The sequence below is a fragment of the Lynx rufus genome, unplaced genomic scaffold (assembly GCF_022079265.1).
Source record: "Lynx rufus isolate CCGP_SWC_20201006 ecotype Redwood Valley unplaced genomic scaffold, mLynRuf1.p SCAF_11, whole genome shotgun sequence".
Classification (NCBI taxonomy): Eukaryota; Metazoa; Chordata; class Mammalia; order Carnivora; family Felidae; genus Lynx; species Lynx rufus.
In genome coordinates, this window is record NW_025814825.1 from 36,553,058 (window position 1) to 36,576,520 (window position 23,463).

The following is a 23,463-nucleotide window of genomic DNA, read 5'->3' on the forward strand; positions in this document are numbered from 1 at the left end:
GGCTCTGTCTGGGACTTGTCATTTTGGTTGACCTCTGCAAAAATCAGATCTTACCCAACCCTTCTGCAGGCACTCTCTGTGTTTTATTTATGTTTCTTGAGCCAAGGATATGTGGGGCCAGAATAGACATTGCCATTTAGTGGCCAAATTAAGGCATCATGAATATTAAATGCTCATGTATATTTAGTGTATCCTGAATATTGAGTGTCTTATATATTTAGTCTCATGTATGAATCGTATATTATGGATATTTAGAACCCAGGTATCTCAGGAATATTAAGTATCCCTTCCTATGTTTAACACCTATGTGCTCTTTTTGTCTTATGTTAACCACATCCCATGATTTCTACATGTGAAAAAATATTTTGCTTACTAGGTACTAATCTATAGATTATCTATAAAACCTAATTTATAAAACCTCTCAAAAGCTTTTCCTATGTTTCATAAACTACATCCTTATTTATCTAATAGAACTGATGTTCTCAAAACAAATGCACATTTCAAAGGCTAACTTTTATGAAATAAGGACATCATAAAATCACCACCATTTTCTGTAGTCATCAATTTGTAAAAGACAGAATATTATAATACCTAAAACAGGAAGGATATAATCTCCATGTATCGCTTACCTTATTTTTCTCCTTTGCAAAGTCCAGTGAAAACTTATCACAAACTGGATCCAATACATAGTTCCGCACTTAGGAGCCAGTCTTCCAGAATAGTGATTATCAAATGTTTAGCTCTAACCACCTATGATAAGAAGATACAAAGCAAATTTTCAGATCCAGGGTAACTGAATTCTTTATCTCCATGAACATAGGCAAAACGCTACTGATTCCCACCAACACTAATGTTAAAATTACTTAAAGTGTTTACCTCTAACTCATTTTTCCTGAAGAGCCTTGGATCTGCCCACTTATTTGATATCATCCGTATCTCACCTCAGACATAAGGAAACAGTCAAATCAGTATCTTCAGATGAGATCTTAAATGAGGTAAGTATTTAATAACACTTCTATAAAGTTCAATTTTGATTATGTTTGCCCTGAATTGTGACTGGCTGCTATCTGGCCTCTCCATCTCTAGCGTCTTGAGCTTCCAGTTGACTTTCTATAACGCAATGAAGGTGCTCTTTGTAAAATGTAATCCTAACCAATTCATTCCATGCTCCCCTGCTCTCAAGGCCTACAGAATAAGGTACAAGCTCCTTTAGAATACCTGCAAAAATCTGTGATGATCTGGCCCTTACCTACAAATCAGCCACATCACTCTCCACCCCACGACAGTATCATATCATATCATATCATATCATATCATATCATATCATACTTCTACTTCTAGAAGGTCTCTTGCCCTTTCCTTTACCTGGAATGGCCTCCACACAGCTCCATGTTATTGGCCACATGAAACTTCCTACTTAACATTTCAGAGCTCAAACATGTTTTCTCTGTGAAGCTCTCCTTTTCCTTACCCCAGAAAATTAATCATTGGCCTTCCTGAGTAACTATTCTACCTTGAATATATTTCTTTTATTTTTCACATTTCATTGCAATTTTATTTGTTTACCTGTTTAACTTCCCCTGACAGGCTATACAATCCTTGAAGGTAAGTTCCATTTATGTTTTGATCCTAGAAAAGTACCTGATATTGAATAGCACCAATAAATATTTATTAAATGAATGAACCACTACTGGCTGTTTGAAAACCTGGAAAAAGTAAGCCATCCAGTTGTCAGTCAGTAACCAAGTAATGTCCTAGCCTTCTCCCTCTTACCAGCTTTATAAAATATTTCAAAAATCTAGTCAGTGTTTATTATGTGTTTCAGGGTACTATATACCCTTTTGTGGAAGTTTCCTTTCAACACACTGTATACCGAACCAGTACTGCAAGTGGATCTCATCCATGCTGGAACGAAGAAATTAAAGTAGATTTTATGTAGGTTGGAATCTATTTCTCTTCAGCTTCTAAAAACGAGCAATAACAAAATTGTTTTCTTATGCCATTTATCGAAAATAATGATTGAGATATGATTTATTTTTTAAGCTTTTAAATTATGAAATATTTCTTAGATAGGCATGAATATATATGCAAATGTAAGTTCTGAGGAAAAATGATAGTATGAATACCCATGTATTGGCCATCCAGCTTAAATAGAATATGACCATTACCTTTGAAGGCCAGGACCTCATCGTATTCCCTCTCCTTCCCCCTGGAGGTAACAACCACTAATCTGTGTTAACATTCCCTCTCTTTATGATTTTATATCATTAATATTTATCCCTAACTATGTATTATTTACTTGTGGATGTTTATATAAATTGAATCGTCTTTTGCAATCTTGTTTATTTGCTCTCAGTTATTTTGAGAGATTCATCTGTGTTCATACTCCTAGCTTTCCTCTCTCCTCCTTCCTCCCTTCTATTTTCTTTCTTTCTTTGCTACCTCTTCTCCCCTCTCCTCTTTTCTTTCCTTCCTTCTTTTATTTTCATTTCTAGATAGTATCCTACTGGACTAAAATGCCATAATTTTTTCTACTTTTTCCTGGTGATACACATTTTTCTTGTTTTAGGTTTTTTCTATTGCAAGTAATGTTGCTCTGAACATTCTTGTACTTGTCTTCTGGAGCACACATGCAAGAGTTTCTTTTTAAGACAGTAGTGCTCAAACGTTTTTGTGCCTTAGAATCACCTATATGGCTTCTTAAACCATTGCTGGGCCCCACCTTCATAGCTTCTAATTCAGTAGGTCTGGGGTAGGTCTTGATGATTCCACTTCCAACAAGTTCCCAGGTGTTACTGATGCTACTTAGTGAGGAGATACTTTGAGAACCTCTGCTCTAGGATATATGTCCAGGAGTAGAATTGCTAGGTTATAGTTGAATTCAGCTTCAGCTTTACTAGATAATACCAAACTGTTTTCTAGTGACTGTACCAATATACACTCCCAATAGCAATATACAAAAGTTCTATTGTGTGTCGTATCTTCAATAATATTTTGTACTTTTAAAATTATGTTTTCCAATATGATAGATCTAAAATGATATTATCATTGTGGTTTAAATTACATTCCCTGTTTTCTAATGAGATTGAGTTTTTTCCCCATTTTAAAAAAATCAATAGACTACTTTTTAGAGCAGTTTTAGGCTCACAGTAAACTTGAGTAGAAAGTGCAGAGAGTTCTCATATACACCCTTCCCACAATACACACACATACAGCTTCCCTCAGCATCAGTGTGGTATGTTTGTTACAATCCATGAACCAATGTTGACACATCATTATCAACCATTACTTGAGAGTTCACTCTCATGTTGTGCATTTTATGGGTTTTGGCAAATGTATAAGGACATGAACCCACCACTATAATATCATACAGCATTGTGTTACTGCCCTAAAAATATTCTCTGTTTCATCTATTCATCCCTTCATCCTTCCCCTGGGACCTCTAGCAACCACTGACATTTTTACTGCCTCCTTAGCTTTTTCCCTTTTCCAGAATGTCATTGCATTAACCTATGGGTAGGCCTTATCCAATCAGTTGAAGGCTTAACAGGAAAAAGACTTACCTGCCCCTAGGGAGACTCAAACTGCAACTCTTCCCTGGGCCTCCAGCCTGCTGGTCTACCCTGCAGATTTTGGACTTGCATACCCCACAATCACGTGAGTCAGCACTACAGAAGGTAATTTGCTTTACTCAAGGTCTACTAATTTTTTTTTAATGTAGCAATAACACTTCACATGAATCCTACCCCGTTAACCTTTAAAGTGTGCAGTATATTACTGTTGGCTGTAGGTACAATGTTGCACAGCAGATCTTTAGAACTTACTCGTCTTGCTTAACTGAAACTTAATGCCTATTGATTAGTAACTCCCCATTTGCCTCTCCCAGGCCCTGGCAACTAACATTCCACTCTTTGATTTTTTGAAGTTGTTTTAGATGTCTCATATAAGTGGAATTATTCAGTACTTGTCTTTTGGTGACTGGTTTATTGGTTTCTTTTAGTTAGCATAAGGTCCTCAAGGTTCATCCATGTTGTCGCATATTGCAGAATTTCCTTATTTTTTAAGGGTGAATAGTATTTATTTCATTGTGTGTGTAGCACATTAGCTTTATCCATTCATCTGTCAACAGACATTTAGGATATTTTCGTATCTTGACTATTGTCTGCGCTACAATAAACATAAGAGTGCTAACATCTCTTTGAGATCCTGATTCAGTTCTTTTGGATAGATGCCCAGAAATGGGATTGCTAGATCAGATGGCAAATCTGTTTTTAATTTTTTTGAAGAACCTCCATGCTGTTTTCCATAGCAGCTGCATTCTTTTGCGTTCCTACTGGCAGCGTGCAAGGATTCCAGCTTTCCACATCTTTACTAACACTTGTCATCTTTCCTTTTTTGTTAAAAACAAAGCCAAAAAATTCAGCCAGGTGTGAGGTGGTATCTCATTGCTGTTTTGATTTGCATTTCCCTGATTATTAGTGAGCATTTTATTATTGGTTAACAATTATTGAGCTTTTTTTAAAAAAGATTTTATTTTATTTTATTTTTTAAGTAATCTCTACACCCAGCTTGGGGCTTGAATTTACAACCCCGAGGCAAAGAGTGCATGCTCTAGTGACCGAGCCAGCCAGGCGCCCTGAGCACTTTTTCATATACTTGTTGGTCATTGTAGATCTTCTTTGGAAAATGTCTACTCAAGTTTCAGCATATTTTAAAATTGGATTATTAATTTATTATTGAGTTGTATGAATCCCTCATATGTTTTGGAGATTAACCCTTTATAACATATAAGGTTTATAAATATTTTCTGTCATGCCATACATTGCCTTTTCACTTCGATGATTGTTTCCTTTGCTGTGATGAAAATTTACATTTTGATATATTTCCACTTGATTATTTTTGTTTTTATTGCCCGTGCTTTGGCGTCATATCTATGAAATGAAATCATTGCCACAACATATGCCATGAAGCTTTTCTCTTGTGTTTTCTTCTAGGAGCTTTACAGTTTTAAGTCTTTAAGTCTTTAATCCATTTTGAATTGATTTTTGTGTGTGGTGTAAAACAAGGGTCCAATTGGACTATTTTTGCATGTTGATAGTTTTATTAATACCATTTGTTGAAGAGACTATTCTTCCCACGTTGTGTATTCTTGACATCCTTGTCAAAGATCAGTTGACCCAATATAGATGCGGGGATTTATATCTGGGCTCTCCATTCTGTACCATTGGTCTGTATGTCTGTCTCAATGCCAGTACCATAATATTTTGATTACTGTAGTTTGTAATGTATTTTGAAATCAGGATGTTGGATGCCTTCAGGTTTGTTCGTCTTTCTCAAGATTTATGTTTGATGCTAAATCTATGTAAATAGGTTTTGTTATTGGAAATAAGGTACATTGATCAAGACAAATTTGAAACATAGAATTTAAAATTGTTCTCTAAACTCAATAAGCAATTTTCAGTTGTCACTTCCTATGTATCTTTAGCTCTCACTGGGGTGAAAGTAATATAGAGAACTGGCAACTACATCCATTATCAAACTCCTTTCTCTTGTCCTGGTGCCCTTTCCCCCTTCTCCTGCCAATCTTGTTCATCTCCCTCAAGTTCTACAGATCATGTGGTTCCTGACTATTGGCATGGTTCTTTGATGGTGTCACTGTATTAAATAAAAGGATTTAGGAGAACACAAAATTGTAAGATAAATAAACTTACAAGTGAACTGAAGAGAAGAAGACTGTAGAGTATTTGCAGTTACAGCAGCGTGATAAGCCAGGAACACATTTAGATAACAACCAAGTAGATCAGAGGGTTCAGCTAAGGCACAACCATTCAGTTACCCACTTTTCGTTCCATGACATACCAGAGCTCTGTTCCCTTCTCCACAGGACATTTTAGTGAATAAAGACCACATGCAAATGGGATAGATAGTAATAATAAATAAACAGTAGATAGTTATTAGCCTTGTGAGCTCTACTGTGGAGGAGAAATTGTGAAATTTGAGTAAGTTTTGAGTAGAATACAAAATGCAGGACAATGCAGGACTTGAGTGATTGAAGGAACATGCTAAGTTGACACACTCAAAAATGTTTGAGGATGACAGTTATCATTTCTCCTACTAGTGTAGTTCTGTAAGTATTCATGGCCTCCTCTGTCCTGTCATAAGCCTTTGCAACATGAAAAGGAACTCTGGAGGAGTAGGGTAGGGAAGTCAGCTTATCACTTAAAAATATAAGGAAACTTCAAACTGTTCTGTAATTTCAACTTACATTTTTCAATTGTCACTGACTGTAGGTCTCAGAAAGGTACAGAAACTGTCAGAGATCCTTTGAAATAGTTGCTTCCTTAGCAACAAGCTTCAATAATATTATCGGTGGCAGTTGGTATAGTGAAATAAGTTCAGGTAGGAGCTCTGTCATTTGCTAGTGGTATTTTCTCAAGCAAATTATTTAACTTCTCTGAGCTGTTAGAAGTTTGATCATGGTCAAGATTGCATGCACAAGCTGGAGCTAAGAGTGAAGAAAGTTCATTGCTTGTGGTATACCACACTCTCCTTTCACTACCTCCAGAAATGTATCTAGTCAAGTAAACCATCAACAGACAGCTTGAAATGTATTCCTCTGTCCCAGTTTCTAGTTGGAGAAAATAAATGCAGGAAAGAAAAAAAAGCTTTATGGTTAAGCAGTCATATTTTTTAGCTGACAGCAAAAGAGCAGTTTAACTGTATGTGGGAACTAGCAGAAGACAGCAGAATTTAAGATATTTGGACAATCTTAATGCACCATACTTTAGATAATTTGTTTGCAATGGATTGCTGTAGTAAAAGTCTTCCTGCTTGACATTGAAACACTTTTAATGCAAATTACCTCAAGAGAGGTACAGGACAAATTACAAAGCACATACTGGCTTAAGCCTACACTTTGTAAAAGAAAAGAACACAGGTAATTACATGGTTCTTTATGAATAATGCTCTTATAAAACAAGTTAAGCAATTTATATATATATATTTTTTTATTTACAGCTCACCAGGACATGATTATAGCTTCTCAAGCTTATCTAAAATAAAAGATAATATATATATCAACATTTTTGATGAAATGATTATTGAAAAACAGGTAATTTAGAATAATTATAACAATCAATGGTGAACTAATTTTAAGGTCAGACTGAATAAACCCTAGTAACATCTTTGTAAATTTGCTTTTAGATGCAATGTCTTTTTCCAACATTTTCTAAAAAGAACTTGGGGCAACTTGAAATAAAATCAGACATGTGACAAGTCAGTTAAAAAATATCAGGGGCGCCTGGGTGGCGCAGTCGGTTAAGCGTCCGACTTCAGCTCAGGTCACGATCTTGCGGTCCGTGAGTTCGAGCCCCGCGTCAGGCTCTGGGCTGATGGCTCAGAGCCTGGAGCCTGCTTCCGATTCTGTGTCCCTTCTCTCTCTGCCCCTCCCCCTTCATGCTCTGTCTCTCTCTGTCTCAAAAATAAATAAATGTTAAAAAAAATTAAAAAAAAAATATCAGAGATCATAAACCACGTAGAGGAGGTGGAGGGGGTAAATATACCAAGATTTCGGGAGAAGTAGGTTTCTGCAGTTTAACATTAAATTTAAATGTGAGCTTTCTGGGAGCCAAGAAAATTGAAACGAAATGAAAATGCATTCTGTATTTCTCACGGCCTGATCAAAGAAAACATACCACTTCGGCAAAAGACACCAAATTATTCACAGGACTAAAACCCAGTTCTAGTCAATCAGATTTTTTAAATTACTGAATGTCTTCATCATAGATACACAAAAGCTCCTAACAATGCTTAGTGTAATCTCTCAAATAAATACTAGCTTCCTTCCTACTAAACTTGGCACCAGAAGTATAAAGATGCATATCCATTATACCTCCTCTCTTGGGACTCTGATTAAACGCTTTATTATAAATGCTCATCAAATTCTATGGCCGTGCTGTTGAAGGAGCAATTAATTCTATCTAGGGACTGGGGCTCAGAGGGAGAGAAGTTGAACTAGACCTTCAAGTATGGTTTAGGAATGAGTCTTCTATAAGAACTAAGAAACATAATGTCAATGTGTTCCAATTCAGTTTTCCAGGAGATGGGACACACATTCTTATTAAAATAGTTTCTATCAATTCTTCATAAATGCTTCATAAAAGGTAAAATATTGAACAGTAATTTGGTGGTGGCTGTTCTCCAAGGAGTTAAACTGAGTAGTTTTCTGATTAAACTGTTAATGAAAGGAAAAAAAAGGAGAGCTTGGGTGGCTCAGTCAGTTTAGTGTCTGACTCTTGATTTCAGCTCAGGTCTTGATCTCATGGTTGGGAGATCAAGCCCTGAGTAGGGTTCCATGTTGGGTGTGAAGCCTGCTTAAGATTCTCTCTTTCCCTCTCCTTCTGCCCCTCCCCCTGCCCTTGTGCACACATGCTCATTCTCTCTCTCTCCCTCAAAAAAATAAAAATAAAAATAAAAAAATAAACTGATAATGGGTGGAACTTGGGAAACCCAAAAAATGCCTAACAGACTTTCTCTCTCAGAAGTGAATTATCTGGTTTGACCGGAATTGAATAATATTTGATTCATAGTTAAATTCTTGTAAGTGCTTTGTGTTGTTATTGAATGAAATCCATATGCTTTAAGTATCAGGACATATGTGACAACATGAGCCTGCTATTTAGGAAAGGAAAGGGCCTGGCCTATGTTCTTGCCTTCCTCTCATGCACTGGGCCAAAACATTCCTTTTTCTCATAAAAGACCCCACCTAGGCTGAGCCCCAGGATGACTACCCCGCTGAAAGAAGGTGTTGGTGTATCATCAACCACTGTTCTTTAGAAAACAGTTTCTTCCCATGCTTCAGTTTTCCTCTTGTCCTTGTGTATTTTTTCTTCCTGCTATCAACTATTTCTTACTTCCTGTGGGTTCCCCCTTCATTAGTTAACTTGTTAGCAGGAAGCTGAGGACTTGGAAGTCTCATAGAAATGTGGCCTATTTTTAGCACTGGGGATGAAAGAACTGGGCTCTTTCTGAGACGAATTTGGAACCAATCTCTCTCTCATAGGAATGGAAATATTTTAAGACCATGAATCTATCTCTAGAGTATCTTAGACCACGTCTTTCATATTAGGTTATTTTTATTTTTTGTTATTTTCTATGTAGTATTATTTTCTCTTGACCTACTAGTTATTTAATAATATGTTTTTATATATTTTCAAATGACTAATGTAACTTTTGATTTCAAATTCTAGTTTTATTGTATTGTAGTCAAAGTGCTTTTGTAATTTTTAATAATCAGAACTATGATTTTTGAAAAACATAACTCTTTAGAACTTTTTATTTTTGAGGTTTAATTTTAATTACATGCTTTTCCTAGAGTTTACAAACCACTTCAGGTAAGTTTGAATTATTCAGAGGCAAGAGACTCAACCTAGGATTTCTTAATTAAATTTGTATTGACAAGCTTATTCTGGCAAACATTTTGCTTTCTATCCAAGGGGAAATAAATAGTGGAGACAAAAGGCTAAGAAAGTAAAAAATGTCAGTGCTTCAGATCATGAAACCAAATATTGCTAGTATCACCCTTGAAGCCTCTTTTGTGCTCTATCCACATTCCTTCCTCCCCACGAGTAACTATCTTAGCTTCTAACAGTATAGATTAGGTATCGCTTATTTTTGAATCTTGTATGATTGAAATCATACATTATGCATCCATCTGTGAGTGATTTATTTCTCTCTACACTGTGTTTGTGGAAGTCATCTGTAATGATGCTCATTGATTCTCATGGCTGTATGGTATATTGTTGTAGGAATGTACTTTAACTTTTTTATGCATTCTACTATTGATAGATAATTTGTTTCTTTCTAGTTGTTGGCTCTTATATTTAACACTGATATAAATATAATTGTACATGTCTTGGGGACATCTGCATTTCTGTTGGATATATAGTTAAGAGTAAAATTGCTATCTCTCGGACTGTGCATATGCCCAGCTCTAGTTGTTTAATGCCAAGCCATTTTCAGAATGGTTGTGTCAATTCACACTTCCCACCACCAGTTTATGAGAGTTCTGGTTGATCGTATCCTTGTCATTACCTAGCATTGTCTGATTTTTTCATTTCAAACACACTGATGAAAGCAGCCATATCACCTTACGTTTTTAAGTCTCATTTTCATGATAACTCATGAAATTGAGCACTTTTTTCTATGTTTATGGGCCATTTTGATATCCTCTTTTGTGAAAGGTGTGTTCAAGTATTTTGCCCATTTTTTTCATTGATTTTTAACAGTTCTGTGTATAATCTGGATATGAGTACTTTGTCAGATATACATTTTACAAGTATTTTTCCCACACTGGCTTGTCTTTTTTACTTTTTTAATGTGTCTTTTGATGAACAGAAAATCTTGATTTAATGTACTGCAATGCAGTGGTGGTACTTTTTTGGTCCTCTTTAAGAAATATTGCCCACTTTAGATCATGAAGATATTATCCTGTTTTTGCTTCTAAAAGTTTAATCATTTTACCTTTCACATTTAGATTTAAAATCCAACCAGAATTGATTTTTATGTGTCTGTGAGGTAGAGGTTCAGGATTATTTTTTCCCCATAAGTATATTCAGTTGACCCAGCACCATTTATGGAAAAGATCATCTCTTCCCCCACTGCATTACAAAGTCACCCTTTGTTATGAATCTGGTGACTGTATAAATGTGGGTTTATTTCTGGACTCTGTTCTGTTCTATTAGTCTAATATGTATCCTTGCATTGATACCACACTGTCTTAATTACTAAAGCTTTGTCATAAATTTCGATATCCAGAAGTCTAAGTTTTTCAGCTTTGTTTTTCTTCCTCAAGATTGCTTTGGCTATTCTTAGCCCTTTGTATTTCCATATAAATATTAGAATCAGTTTATTGCTTTCCAAAAACAAGACAAAACCTGCTAGTAGTTTTATTAGGATGGATTGAATACATAGATCAATTTAATTAGAATTGACACCTTTATAATACTGATCTTTCCAATCCCACATACATGGTATATGTCCCCTCTCCCCCTTTAATTTTCTTTGTATTAGTCAGTATTCTCCAGAGAAACAGAATCAATAGGATAGATAGATAGAGATATACATGATGTATAGATATAGATATATCATATATATGAGATAGATACAGATATAGGAGATTTATTTTTGGCTCATGGGATTATGGAAGCTGAGATATGCCACAATATGCCATCTGTAAGCTGGAGAGCCAGAAAAGCAAGTGCTATAATTCAGTTTGAGTGCAAAGGCCTGAGGACTGAGAGACTGCTGGTGTAAGTTCCAGAGTCTGAAGCCCTTGAGAACCGGGAGCTCCAATGTCTGAGAGCAGGAGAAGATGGATGTCCCAATTCAAAAAGAGAGAATTTGCCCTTCCTCCACCTTTTTGTTCTATTCAGGTCCTCAGAGGTTGGGATGATTTCTGCCCACATTGGTGAGGGCTGATTTTTACTCAGTCTATTGATTTCAAGTGCAAATCTCTTCAGTAACACCCTCACAGACACACCCAGAGAAAGTGTTTTACATATGTGGGCATCCCTTAGTTCAGTCAAGTTCGCATGTAAAATTAACTATCACAATTTCCTTTTCCCAATTTGCACCATGATGGGGCTTAAGCATGCCTAGAATCAATCATAATATCCTAAACAGACCAAAATGATTAATTTCTCTTTGCACACAAATGGATGGTCTCTTTTTTACTTTAATAGGATGGCCTGTTTACTTCTTTAATGATAAGTTCCTAGAAGTGTAAGGTAGGCTCTATCCAAGGCCAAAGTGAGGATAGAAAAAAAGGGAAATCAAACCAATCTTACCAGTCTTGCAAATCTAAAATTCCCATGATAAAGCTGATCAGGACCTTGGGAAAAATAAACAATCTCTCAATTAGCATAAGAAATATAACATTCCAAGCAGTCAGAGTTGGTCTATCAGTGCAATCACTTCTCAATATAGAAACCTTTCTTAGAAACTGAATGGGGCTAATAAACTTAAACAAAAGAAAGAAAAAAGGAAAGGGAGGAAGGAAGGAAAGAAGGAAGAGAGAGAGGGAGGGAGGGAGGGAGGAAGAAAAAAAACTGAACTGGGCTCAGAAGACTACTAAGTAAATCAGAGAAAACTGAATTGCATGGTCTTAAGGGCTTAAGTTGAGGTAGCCTTGGGGGTTACCTTTTCCTAATTGGTACCATGCACTTAAATTAACTTAGTCATGTCAGCAAAACCTGCTTGTTTTTGATCATGTTCTATCAACCATCAAACTTCTACTCTAAGTCTGCTTTTCTCCCTGATCTACAATCTATGATGCTATTCTCCTCTGAATGTGTCCTCATCATTTCAACATATTTTCACTACAATTTACCATCTTAAAATGTTGTTAGTGGTGGTGATGTCTTGGGGGTTGAGTTAAAGTAATTTTTATTCTTTTCTCTATATTCTTTAGTGTATTTTCAAAGTTTGCTGCACTGAGCAAATCTACTACAATAATGTAAATAGCTGTACATAGAGGCCATAAACTCCACAGTGGGTCATTATTTTGCTTTAAATAGTCAAGTGTCTTTTAAAGAAATTAAAAAGAAAGAAAAATATTCTTTCTGTTTACCCTGGTTTCTTTTTAAGAAGAAAAAATGATTTTTTATACTTATGCGAAAGTTTGTGAAATTATTCACCATGTGATTAAAGTAAGTAACAAAAATTATCTCTATTAACAGGATCCCTATTGCAAGAGCTGCAGTAGTTATTCACATATAAGAAAGAATTGGCTCGGGTCCATTGTCTTCCCTTTCTCTGCTCTTCTGCAACAATCTGAGGTAATAGAAAATGAGTATTTGCTAACTATTCTAAGTTTTTATCTTGGCTAGTAGAAACTTACTGTTATCTTTGAATTAGATTCTGTGATTACCAGGTTGGTAGGTCAAAGCAACCCTGTTTTTGAGTGCCCCTGGGGTGTTGGAGTATTTAAATATTCTAGCTGTCTCTAGAAAAGGAGACACCCACAAATTTATTTCTTACATGTTTAGAGTGTTTGATGATAAAGAATAATACATCTAGGGGTGCCTGGGTGGCTCAGTCACTTAAGCGTCTGACTCTTGATTTCCACTCAGGTCATGATTCATGGATCATGGGATCAAGTCCCACGTCGGGCTCTGGGCTGACAGCATGGAGCCTGCTTGGGATTCCCTCCCTCTCTCTCTGCCCCTCCCCTGCTCATATACACACATGTGCTTTCTCTCTCAAAATAAATAAATAAACAAGCAAAAAAATAACACAGCTAGCCTTAGGTCTTGAAACAACATTAACACTTGCATATAATAGTTTTTTAGGATCAGACTCACAAATGTTCTTTGATTAATGATAAATTATTCATGGTGTTGCTTTGTGACTATGGGTTCTAGGAGTTTCAGCTCCTCAGCATTGCTTATTGATAATGGTGAGACTGATGATTAGCACCTGTCTCTGTGATATCCCCACAGGGCTCTCCTGTTGAGTTGTGTAGCACAAATATGCCTACATGACCAGAAAAATAGAAAAACCCAGCCTAGACTCTCTTTGGGGCTTTGTTAGTTAGTTATAGAGCTATGCCATCCATAGAAGTTTCAGAAATGAATTTTGTACCTCAAGGAGCTCGCCGTCTATAGAAGAAAACTAATGCTATAGTGCTTTGATAGGGGCACAAGACAGATACTATGAGAACATACAGTAGGGAGTACCTTACTCTTACTGGTTTGGAGAAGTGGGGGTATTCACAGGGGCGAACAAGAGGGGTATGAGAAGGAGAAGGAAAGGTCAGAAAAGTATTTACCAAAGAGATAACTTTTGAATCAAGTCCTTAAAGATGGTTGTCAAACAAAAGAGGGCATTTGACTCAGAAGGAACTGTGTGTGTATTATTAGAATTGCATTCAGCCATTTGCCACAGAAAACCTAACAATGAGTGATATAAGGGGTCTATTTATCTCACCTAAAAAGAAATCTAGATGACAGTGCAGCAGCTCAAGAATATCACGTTACATATCATGTGGCTGTCATCCTCATAATTGCAAATTATTCAGTGCTCCTCCAGCCTCGTATTCATGTTGCAGATGAGAGCAGGGTGAAGCAAGAAGGGGCAGTGCGCTTTCTCAGAAAACCCTGGCAGCCTTCTTACATTTATGTGACTTGGCCACTATGTGCCTGTCTTATTGCCACCTGAAACTGTTGGTGAGAAAGGAGAAGAGAATAGACATTAGGGAAGAGAGTAGAAATGCCTGCATAATATGTTATCACGAGGGATGTCATGAGGGAGCATGTTGCAAGTATCCGGACTGCAAAGAAAGAGCAATAGAGATTTAAGTTGTTGGGGTACAGGGCTTCCTACATCTGTAAATCTCCGAGTATCTCTCAGTCTCAGGCTGGACTCCAGGATAGAGAGGTAGTTAAGAATGTGGGCTTCAAAGGTGGGCAGACCTCATTAGCTGTGTGAGTTTGCACGAATTACTCAAATTCTGTAAGCCTCAGTCTCCTTATCTGCAAAGTGGGAGATTAGAGGAGTATTTACTTCATTGAATGATATGATCTACATCAAGCACTTAGCATAGTGCCTTGCACGTAGTAAGTGTTCAGTAACTATTAGCTATTACTATTAGTTATTATTATTGTAAATCAGCGCCTACCTCTGCACATGCGCGCGCACACACACACACACACACACACACACAAGATTCCTCCTCCTGTGGACCTGTGGGTTGTCTTTCCTGCTGCTGCATTTTTTCTTCTCTTTCTAGACCCAATATAAAATGTACCCAGTGTAACATGGTCTTTTAGCATCTTCTCTGAGCCTGAATTAGATCTTCTAAGAACTTCTATCACTCTGTTAGGGCAACTTGCATCCTTACTTCATCCCTTTTCTACATCTGCCCTGTCCACATAGTGCATGTTAGACAGGGACCCAGGGTGTGGAGTGTGTGTGTGAATAGATTACCATGGAGAACCTGATCATCCTTGTGCAGGTACATACTGGTAGAACCCGCATGTGCGTACCCATGCAAGTCTGTTTCCTCCTTGGGAGAAGACTGGGACAAGCTGTACTGTATTTGACTGATGTGTATGTTTGTCATGAAGAATCTATTATATTGATATATTCTTTCAGATTAGCGGAACATTTCAAGTAAATACTCCGCCAGTTTTGCTTGGGTATACTTGGAGTAAGACTCATGCATCTCCTAAAGAAGATTATAATGGGCAGAATTTTAAAGAATCTACCTTCTTAAATATTTTTGCTACCATTGAACCTCAAATATCATATGTCACCTGTAATCCAGAACTAGACAAGGTAGGTTTTGCACTGAATTGTTTTTATAGGTACTATTAAAGAAGTATAAACTTGTTTTAAAAGCTAGTAATAATTTCAAAGTGGATAAAAATGAACGTTGGTTCTTGGTATTTTCCTGTGGGAACAATATGGAATAATATTGAAATATTTTGAACTTGATTCTAGTTTTCAGATCAAACAGATGTTTTCAAGAGAGCACAGATTTTTAAAAAAAGTTGTCAGGCGATGTTTCCCAACCGAAGAGTCACAGCTACTGTCTTTAATGGTGAAGGGATACAGATCTTAGTAACAAGATATATCAAGGCATTAAACCCACCTCAGCAACTCCTGGATATATTTCTTCATGATTCTAATGCAACACTTGTAAGATATGTATTTTAGTAGCTTTATTGATATATAATTCACATTACATATCATTCACCCATCTAAGGTATACAGTTCAGTGGTTTTTAGTGTATTCACAAAGTTGTGCAACCATCACCATAGTAAATTTTAGAACATTTTGTTACTCTATATTTATTTTAATTTGTTTATTTTTTATATTAACTTTGAGCATAACTTTCTTACTAAAATTGTTTTGTTTTCAAAAACAGTTTCCTGAGAGAGAAACCATCTGTGTTACAGTATGTCCTCTTGAGCCCCAGATGGGAGAAAATATTTCTTCCTGATCTCCTTCATTTCTACCCCCTTGGACTAGAGAGTCACTGTTGCTACACCAGTTCATGTGACCATACTAGCTTTGTAGTGTTTCTACCAAACTTTGGAAAATGACACAGAAAAATTCCTTTGACTTCAGGCAAAATTAAGTTATGTGTCTGGGGGCGCCTGGGTGGCTCAGTCGGTTGAGCACCCAACTCTTGGTTTCAGCCCAGATCATGAGCTCACAGTTTTGTGAGTTCAAGGTCCGCCTCAGGCTCTGCACTAGCAGTGCAGAGCCTGCTTGGGATTCTCTCTCTTTCTGCTCCTTCCCCGCTCATGCTCTCTCTCTCTCTCTCTCAAAATAAATCAATAAACATTTTTTTAAAAGTTATGTTTCTAAAGGAGTTGTGTCCTACAAATGGCTGCTCAAAGGGTTGCTTCTCATTGTTATGTGGGAATGAAGAAACTATGTTATATTTTTCTCTGTAAACTGCCATCATAACACCTCCTACCCCATCCTATGTGACTTTTCCTTTATGCGTATCTATTTACCAGCTGACAAGAGAAACATACTCAAAATTGAAGTTCATATAAAATGAAGATTTATTCACTATGGACTCAAAAACTCCTACCACTTTGAGAAAGGAAAATATGAAATCAGAGCTACAAGTCTCCTCTTTGTGGCAAAAAAAATAAGCTTTGCTTAAAAGGCATCCACAAAAAATCACTTATACCTTTTGTTTATTCAGGTTTGATTGAGTCAGTTGGCTCACCTCAGAATATTTGTATTATTTTTCCACTATAAAGCTCCCTTAGCTGCACTCTAGGATGAAATAAAATATCCTAACTTAGGTTGCTTTTTGCTATGCTCTGCCTTTCCATCATGAGTTTCTTTCTGTCTATGTTTTCTGACACCCAAAGTCCAAAGAGATAATAATGCTCTAGATTTATATCAAAAACCATCTTCGTGGGTCTTTTGTTTGTTCGTTTTTTATTTTAGAGAGAGTGAGAGAGAAAGAGAGCAGGGGAAAGGGTCAGGGAGTGAGAGAAAGAGAGAGAGAGAAAGAGAATCTTAAGCAGGCTCCGTGCTTAGTGTGGAGCCCAACGTGGAGCTTGATCCCATGACCCTGGGATCATGACCTGAGCTGAAGTCAAGAGTCAGATGCTCAACCAACTGAGCCTCCCAGGTGCCCCAATCCTTTTTTGTTTTGTTTTGTTTTGTTTTTAAATATAACTCCTAGCAACTTTGCTTATGAAGGACTATGAATCATGAAGTCAAAAACATGACCAATGTAGGAGGTCATTGGTGCATAAATGATGGCTATTATAAATCAATGAAAATGTCAGTAAACTTTCTGTGTTACTCATTATTTATTTGTATCCCTTTCTACTTTCCTATTTTAGTCCGAGTCCTTGTCTCTAGCCCTGTAAGGGGAACAATCCACAGTATAATTTCTGTTGTTTGAGAAAGCAAGCTGTACCAACATCTTCCTGCTCCAATAACTTGTAACAAGCTTGTATTAATAAAAATAATTCTAATAGATTTGGAACCTAAAAGCAAATCAGCTTTTGCTATTCTTCAATATATTTTTAAAAAATTTTTAACAGTTGTAATTTGAAGTATATAGGTAATATATATAATGTTTAAATTTTCTAGAATTTATTACAGTGAAGCATAGTGGTTAATGGGCATCCTCTGGAGTCAGGCTAACTTGGGCTTGTTCCCAGAGATTCCATGCACTGTGTTAGCTGTGTGACCCTGGGCAAGTTATCCTAGCATGCTATGATTTTTTTTCCTCTTCTGTAAAACAAAAATAATAATAGTATGTACTTCATGGGCTTATGGGATACACTAAATGTGATGGTCATGCATGTAAAATACTATGCCCGGTGATGGGCATATAGTATGCACTTAATAAATGTTAATATTATTCTAGGACCTCATTGCTCGCTTTGTATCTTTGATTCCTGTTGTGCCCGATGTTCTGGATGAAAATGATGGTTTTGATATATGGATGACATCAGAGGTAACAAATTATGTTTTATAATTCAAATATATAGTATTTCTTACTTTTCTCTTAGATTTTTAAAAATAGTATGCACATATGTAATCCTTTGTTTTGTGAAATTTGACATCATTTGATAATTTAATACATCATAGGCAGCTCTATCATAATCCATAGAAATAATTCTCAAGATGGGGCGCCTGGGTGGCTCAGTCGATTGAGCGTCCGACTTCAGCTCAGGTCACGATCTTGGAATCCGTGAGTTCGAGCCCCGCGTCAGGCTGTGGGCTGATGACTCAGAGCCTGGAGCCTGCTTCCGATTCTGTGTCTCTCTCTCTCTCTGCCCCTCCCCCGTTCATGCTCTGTCTCTCTCTGTCTCAAAAATAAATAAATGTTAAAAAAAATTTTAAAAAAAAGAAATAATTCTCAAGAGGAACAATCTATTCAACATTATAAGTGGTAGCTCATGAATATTTTCATCCAATGGAAATTCCAGGAGTACAATATTATGACATCCTCCAGACAGAACTTGGCTTGTCACTATGGAGCTGGACAGACACTGAGTCTAGGGCAAAGACCACCCCTTCTCAGAAGCTTTCCCCAATCTCCCCACATCTCAATGAAGAGCATGCATAGCAATGCTCTTTCCTCAGCCCTTGGATTAAAATTCTCTTTAAACTGGTCGCCAAATAGAATAGAGGCCCCATGCAATATTTGAGACATATTTATACTAAAAATTTGTTTATACTAAGTGCAGATTTAATTGGTCATCCTATGTTTTCCACAAATCTGGCAACCCTAAGTAGAGCACTTTTTTCAGTGCTCTTATATTTAGTTGCTTATATATTGACTCTGCACCCACACTCTGCACATATACATCCCAAGTTTAATCTCTTTGAATGAATAAGTAGACTTGATTATTATTTATTTTTATGTAAAGTCAGCAAGCATTCAACAAATATTTTTGATTGAAAATTACTAGTATGATAGGAGCCTTAGAGAGGGACACTTTCCATCTGGAGCCAATGGTCCTGATACTTATCTAGAATGTTTTAGAAGTTAGAGTTGAGCTGAAATGGATTTAGGGGGCACAGAGCTAACTTAATAGGTCACTGTCTTTTGGTAAGTGAGAACAAGGGAGACACAAGCATGTGGTTCCAGTGATTCAGTAATTCAAATCTAGTAGAACTCAAAGAGGTCATTAACTGTAGACTCTTCTGAGACTCCCTCATCTAATCAAAATGTGTTCATGGGTATTATAATCCTGCAGAACATTGAAAGAGCCTCTAAAATAGCTAAAAAATAACCATAAAAATAACCATTCAGGCAAATACTAGTACTCTCGAGTCCCTCCCCACCCCCAACCACCAATCCAAATAATACCCATTACCGAGAGGTTATTACAAGTACGGGATTCCTCTTGGCTAATGTCTTCTCACTGACATCAACTCTTTGGCCATGGGATGCCCATGATATATGACTATTAGACTGTCACAGGACAAGGGTTATTTTCTCCTTCCTAACACACAGTCTGTGGAGAAAAACAAACCTTGGTTCAAATCCCACTTCAACCACTTAAGAGCTTTGGGACCTAAGATAGATCATTTAGCTTCCTTGGACCTCGACTTCCTCATCTGTGTCATACAGAGGTTTTGAAAGGATAACATATATGCAGGCATCTGGAACTCCGTATGTTAGTTACCTGTTCTCACCTGTTCTCTCCTCCTCTTATGAAATCCAGTCAGGGAAACCTCCTTGGCCTGACAATGAAGACCACTCATACTCTGCCCTTCATTCTTCTGTTCACACTTTTCTTTCAGAGGAGCCATGTTACCATCCTCCCTAAACTCCATCCCTCACCACCATGTTCTGCCAGTGTGAACAGATGTGACCATATCAGTTATTAAAACACTGAAATGCTTTCATACAGAATGGTAAATAGTCACTTCCTGAGGTCCCACATCCCCCACCTCCCTGGCCACTACAGCCCTTTACAGAGGACTGTACTGAACTGGAAGGCACGCGTCCTGTCTAAATGTTGCAGCTGCTATTCAACAACAACAGACTTGCTGTATGAACATTTGGGCCCGTTTATGTTGTTAGATCTGATTTTTTTCAAGGGAAGCCGGAAATGTAGAGTTTTATATGAGATCTCCCAATTTTAAAAAACATTCCAGGGCCAAACAAAAAACACACCTTTAGAATAGAACTAGGTCATAGACCACCAGTCTGCCACCTCTGTCGTGCTTTTACTCTCTTGCAACAACTGTTTTACTAGGCACCCTATATTTGACTACACCCAGCCCCAACTGTCCAGCTTTTTTAGTTGAAGATGTTTCAATCATCTTCCTGACTGGGCTTCAACTCAATCTCTTCCTCTCTGTGACTGGAGAGCACTCTATGGATACATGACAGTGTATAGCTCCATTGACCAAAGGATCCTTTCCCCTAAAAACTCTATGGGATTTCCTACCACATGAGGTTTTCTTAGAATATCAGTCCATATGTCCCTGTTTGCCCAGGGAAGTTTAATATTTGTCCTTAACAGAAACTTTCTAGATTGGATGATAAACTGTTTGGTCACTTGCACAGTATCCACATAATTGCCCCACAGTAGAGTGACCCCTATATTCCAAGCTAGTGTTCTCGCCAGTGTTTTCAAAGGCAGAAGGTACCAGACCTTGCAGCTTTGCGGTCAGTCATCCCAGCGACCTGGCAAAAATATGTGTGTTTGAAGCTGGAGGGAGGAGAGGGGCCCACGTCTGTTGGATGCTTGCATTGCTTATCTTTCTCTTCCATTTTCTTCTGGCCTTGTTGCTTTTCTTTTGCCTTAGCGCTGCATCAGTTTGGCTATTGGGAATAAGGAAGAGCATGCCATACTGCTCTGTAATTTCTTTCTGTATTTTGGAAAGAAAGCTTTAGTCGTCCTGGGGACTTCAATGTTGGAAGTAAGTGCTGGTGTTAATATTTACATAGTGTAAACAAAACTAATCAACTTTCAGCTGTAAGTTTAAAAGACCTCAATCCCAATTTTCCTTCTTTTCACAAGCTAATTGGGGAATTTCATGGGCAACCAATGATTTAGTTAAGAGGATAATGTTGGTTCATCCAAATGACCACAGTGTAAAGAAAGGCTTTCTTTTCTTTTCTTTGTAAAACTGTACTAATAATAGTGCTACTTCATGGGGTTACTAAAATGTTAAATTACATAGTGACTGTGTGGCACTGAGAATAGCACCTTGGTCCATGGTGAAAACTCAATAGTCACCACTTGGTGGTGGTGGTGGTGGTCTAACAGTTATAGTGATGGTTGTAGGAGTTATTAACCATCACCACCACTATCATCTTTATAATTTTCTAATACTATATTTAAAGATCCTTAAGAAATACTTCTCCTTATTCTTCATTTCTCGCTTTTTAGTCATTCAAGAAGTGGTCCTGCAATTTGAATTTACCTACTGACATTTTTACACCTTAATTATATACTCCTGCATTCATACCTCCAGAACACTATCTTCCTTTGGACTGTTTCTATTTCTACCACGAATATCTTGATGAGGGTCAAGATTTCCAGTCTCGTTTTAGGCTTTGTGTTGTGATCACTTATTTCTCTATGTTTCCTTGGCATGGCTTATTATTTCTTTTAGCAGGCTAAAAGCTCGTGGTTAATTTCCCCCACGATCCTCCTGTGTAGGTTTAAGTGCCACTAGATGGCAGTAAACAGTCAACAGTATTTCAACAAATATTTGCATTTATGCCTGCGAGTCAACACCATGGGTGGTAGGTACTTCGGCTGTGTGTTTCACCTCAGCTCTGTGGTTGAGGCGAAGCCTCCCCCTTCCTGAAAAGAAGCCAAGCACAGTGATAAAGAACAAGAGCTTTGGAGAGACCAGGCACAGTGTTAAGAATATGTGTTTGGGGGGGCGCCTGGGTGGCGCAGTCGGTTAAGCGTCCGACTTCAGCCAGGTCACGATCTCGCGGTCCGGGAGTTCGAGCCCCGCGTCGGGCTCTGGGCTGATGGCTCGGAGCCTGGAGCCTGTTTCCGATTCTGTGTCTCCCTCTCTCTCTGCCCCTCCCCCGTTCATGCTCTGTCTCTCTCTGTCCCAAAAATAAATAAACGTTGAAAAAAAAAAAATTTTTAAAAAAGAATATGTGTTTGGGGATCAAAGAGCGGTTGAAAACCCAGCAATGCCATTTACTAACTGTATAGTCTCAGCCTTGTTTACTTACTTTTCTGAACTTCAGTTATCTTCCCCATAAATAGGACTAATGAATGCCGTGTATGGTTACACTACACAAGCCCTTCAACCTCTGACTCTATCTGAAAGATGAGCATAATGATCACCCCTACCTCAAAGAATTTGGAGTGAGTGCAAGTGAAAAATTTAGTGTGAATGCTGAGCATGGTGCCTGGTGCACATATTCCCATTAAGTGTTCAGTAGTCTTTATTATTACCTGAAATTGTTATTCTTTGCTAATAAAACTTTGCACTTAAAAAGGTATGTTAAGAACAGAATAATAACATAATGACTACTTTTATTCTTCAGATGGTCCCCTGTATACTTTCTCTCTAACCTCCAATGCCAGATCTTATGCTCAAAATTAACTTAATGACCTTTTAACTTCACTTGGCTTTTTCAGAGCCTTGGGCAAGTGTCCATTTCCTAAATTCAGTCCCCAAGTATATTCCACTCAAAGCAGGGCTGGCCTATATAGTGCTTTTGTGTGCATTAGACCAAAGTGTCCCTACCTTAAAACACTTCAGGGGCGCCTTGGGTGGCTCAGTTGGATAAGCATCCTTCAGCTCGGGTCATGATCTCGTGGTTCGTGGGTTCAAGCCCTGCATCGGGCTCTGTGCTGACAGCTCAGAGCCTGCTTCAGATTCTGTCTCCCTCTCTCTCTGCCCCTCCCCCGCTTGCACTCTGTCTCTCTCTGTCTCTCAAAAAACGAATAAACATGTTAAGAAAAATTAAGAAAAAAACACTTCAGTGCTAGCTGTTGGGAAATTGTCAAAACATACTGATTTTTCTAGAGCAACATGTTTCATTGCTGTGAGGGTAAACCTTACAGGGCTGCACATGGCAGCACCAGCTCAAAAGTTCTCTCATTTGAATCCTCATGCTAGCCTGGGCCTGAGGAGTTCTAGAGCTTTAGCTTTTTTCCTTTTCAAAAAGACTTTGAAGACTCCCCCCAAAAAGACTTGTAGAACTCAAAGATATCATATACTTACAATTTCCACATACAAAAATGAGTTGAATCAACCACCTGCCAAAAATGACGTTAACCATCTTTTTCCTCACACAGGGGCAAGTAGCTTATGTATTAACTCAAGAAACTGATGAATATTTGCTTTGGAATCCATTAACTGGGCAATGTCATAAGCAGTTTGACCCATTTTGTCCCTTACAAAGTGTGGACTGTTTGTTTGATGATGGAAATGTAAGTATCTGGGGAAAGAAGTCTTATTTGGAGTTAATATCC

The 23,463-nt window shown here is 37.6% G+C and overlaps 1 protein-coding gene across 1 annotated transcript in view; it reads left to right on the forward strand.

Annotated features, from left to right (window-relative positions):
- CC2D2B (coiled-coil and C2 domain containing 2B) overlaps positions 1–23,463 on the forward strand; it is a 95,711-nt gene that overhangs the window by 56,649 nt on the left and 15,599 nt on the right. The window contains exons 20-28 of the mRNA XM_047072658.1: positions 899–995; positions 1,826–1,935; positions 7,018–7,111; positions 12,738–12,836; positions 15,154–15,336; positions 15,502–15,699; positions 17,913–18,002; positions 20,816–20,929; positions 23,287–23,421. Coding sequence (XP_046928614.1) covers positions 899–995; positions 1,826–1,935; positions 7,018–7,111; positions 12,738–12,836; positions 15,154–15,336; positions 15,502–15,699; positions 17,913–18,002; positions 20,816–20,929; positions 23,287–23,421 — 1,120 coding nt within the window. The remainder of the gene's footprint in view (positions 1–898; positions 996–1,825; positions 1,936–7,017; positions 7,112–12,737; positions 12,837–15,153; positions 15,337–15,501; positions 15,700–17,912; positions 18,003–20,815; positions 20,930–23,286; positions 23,422–23,463) is intronic.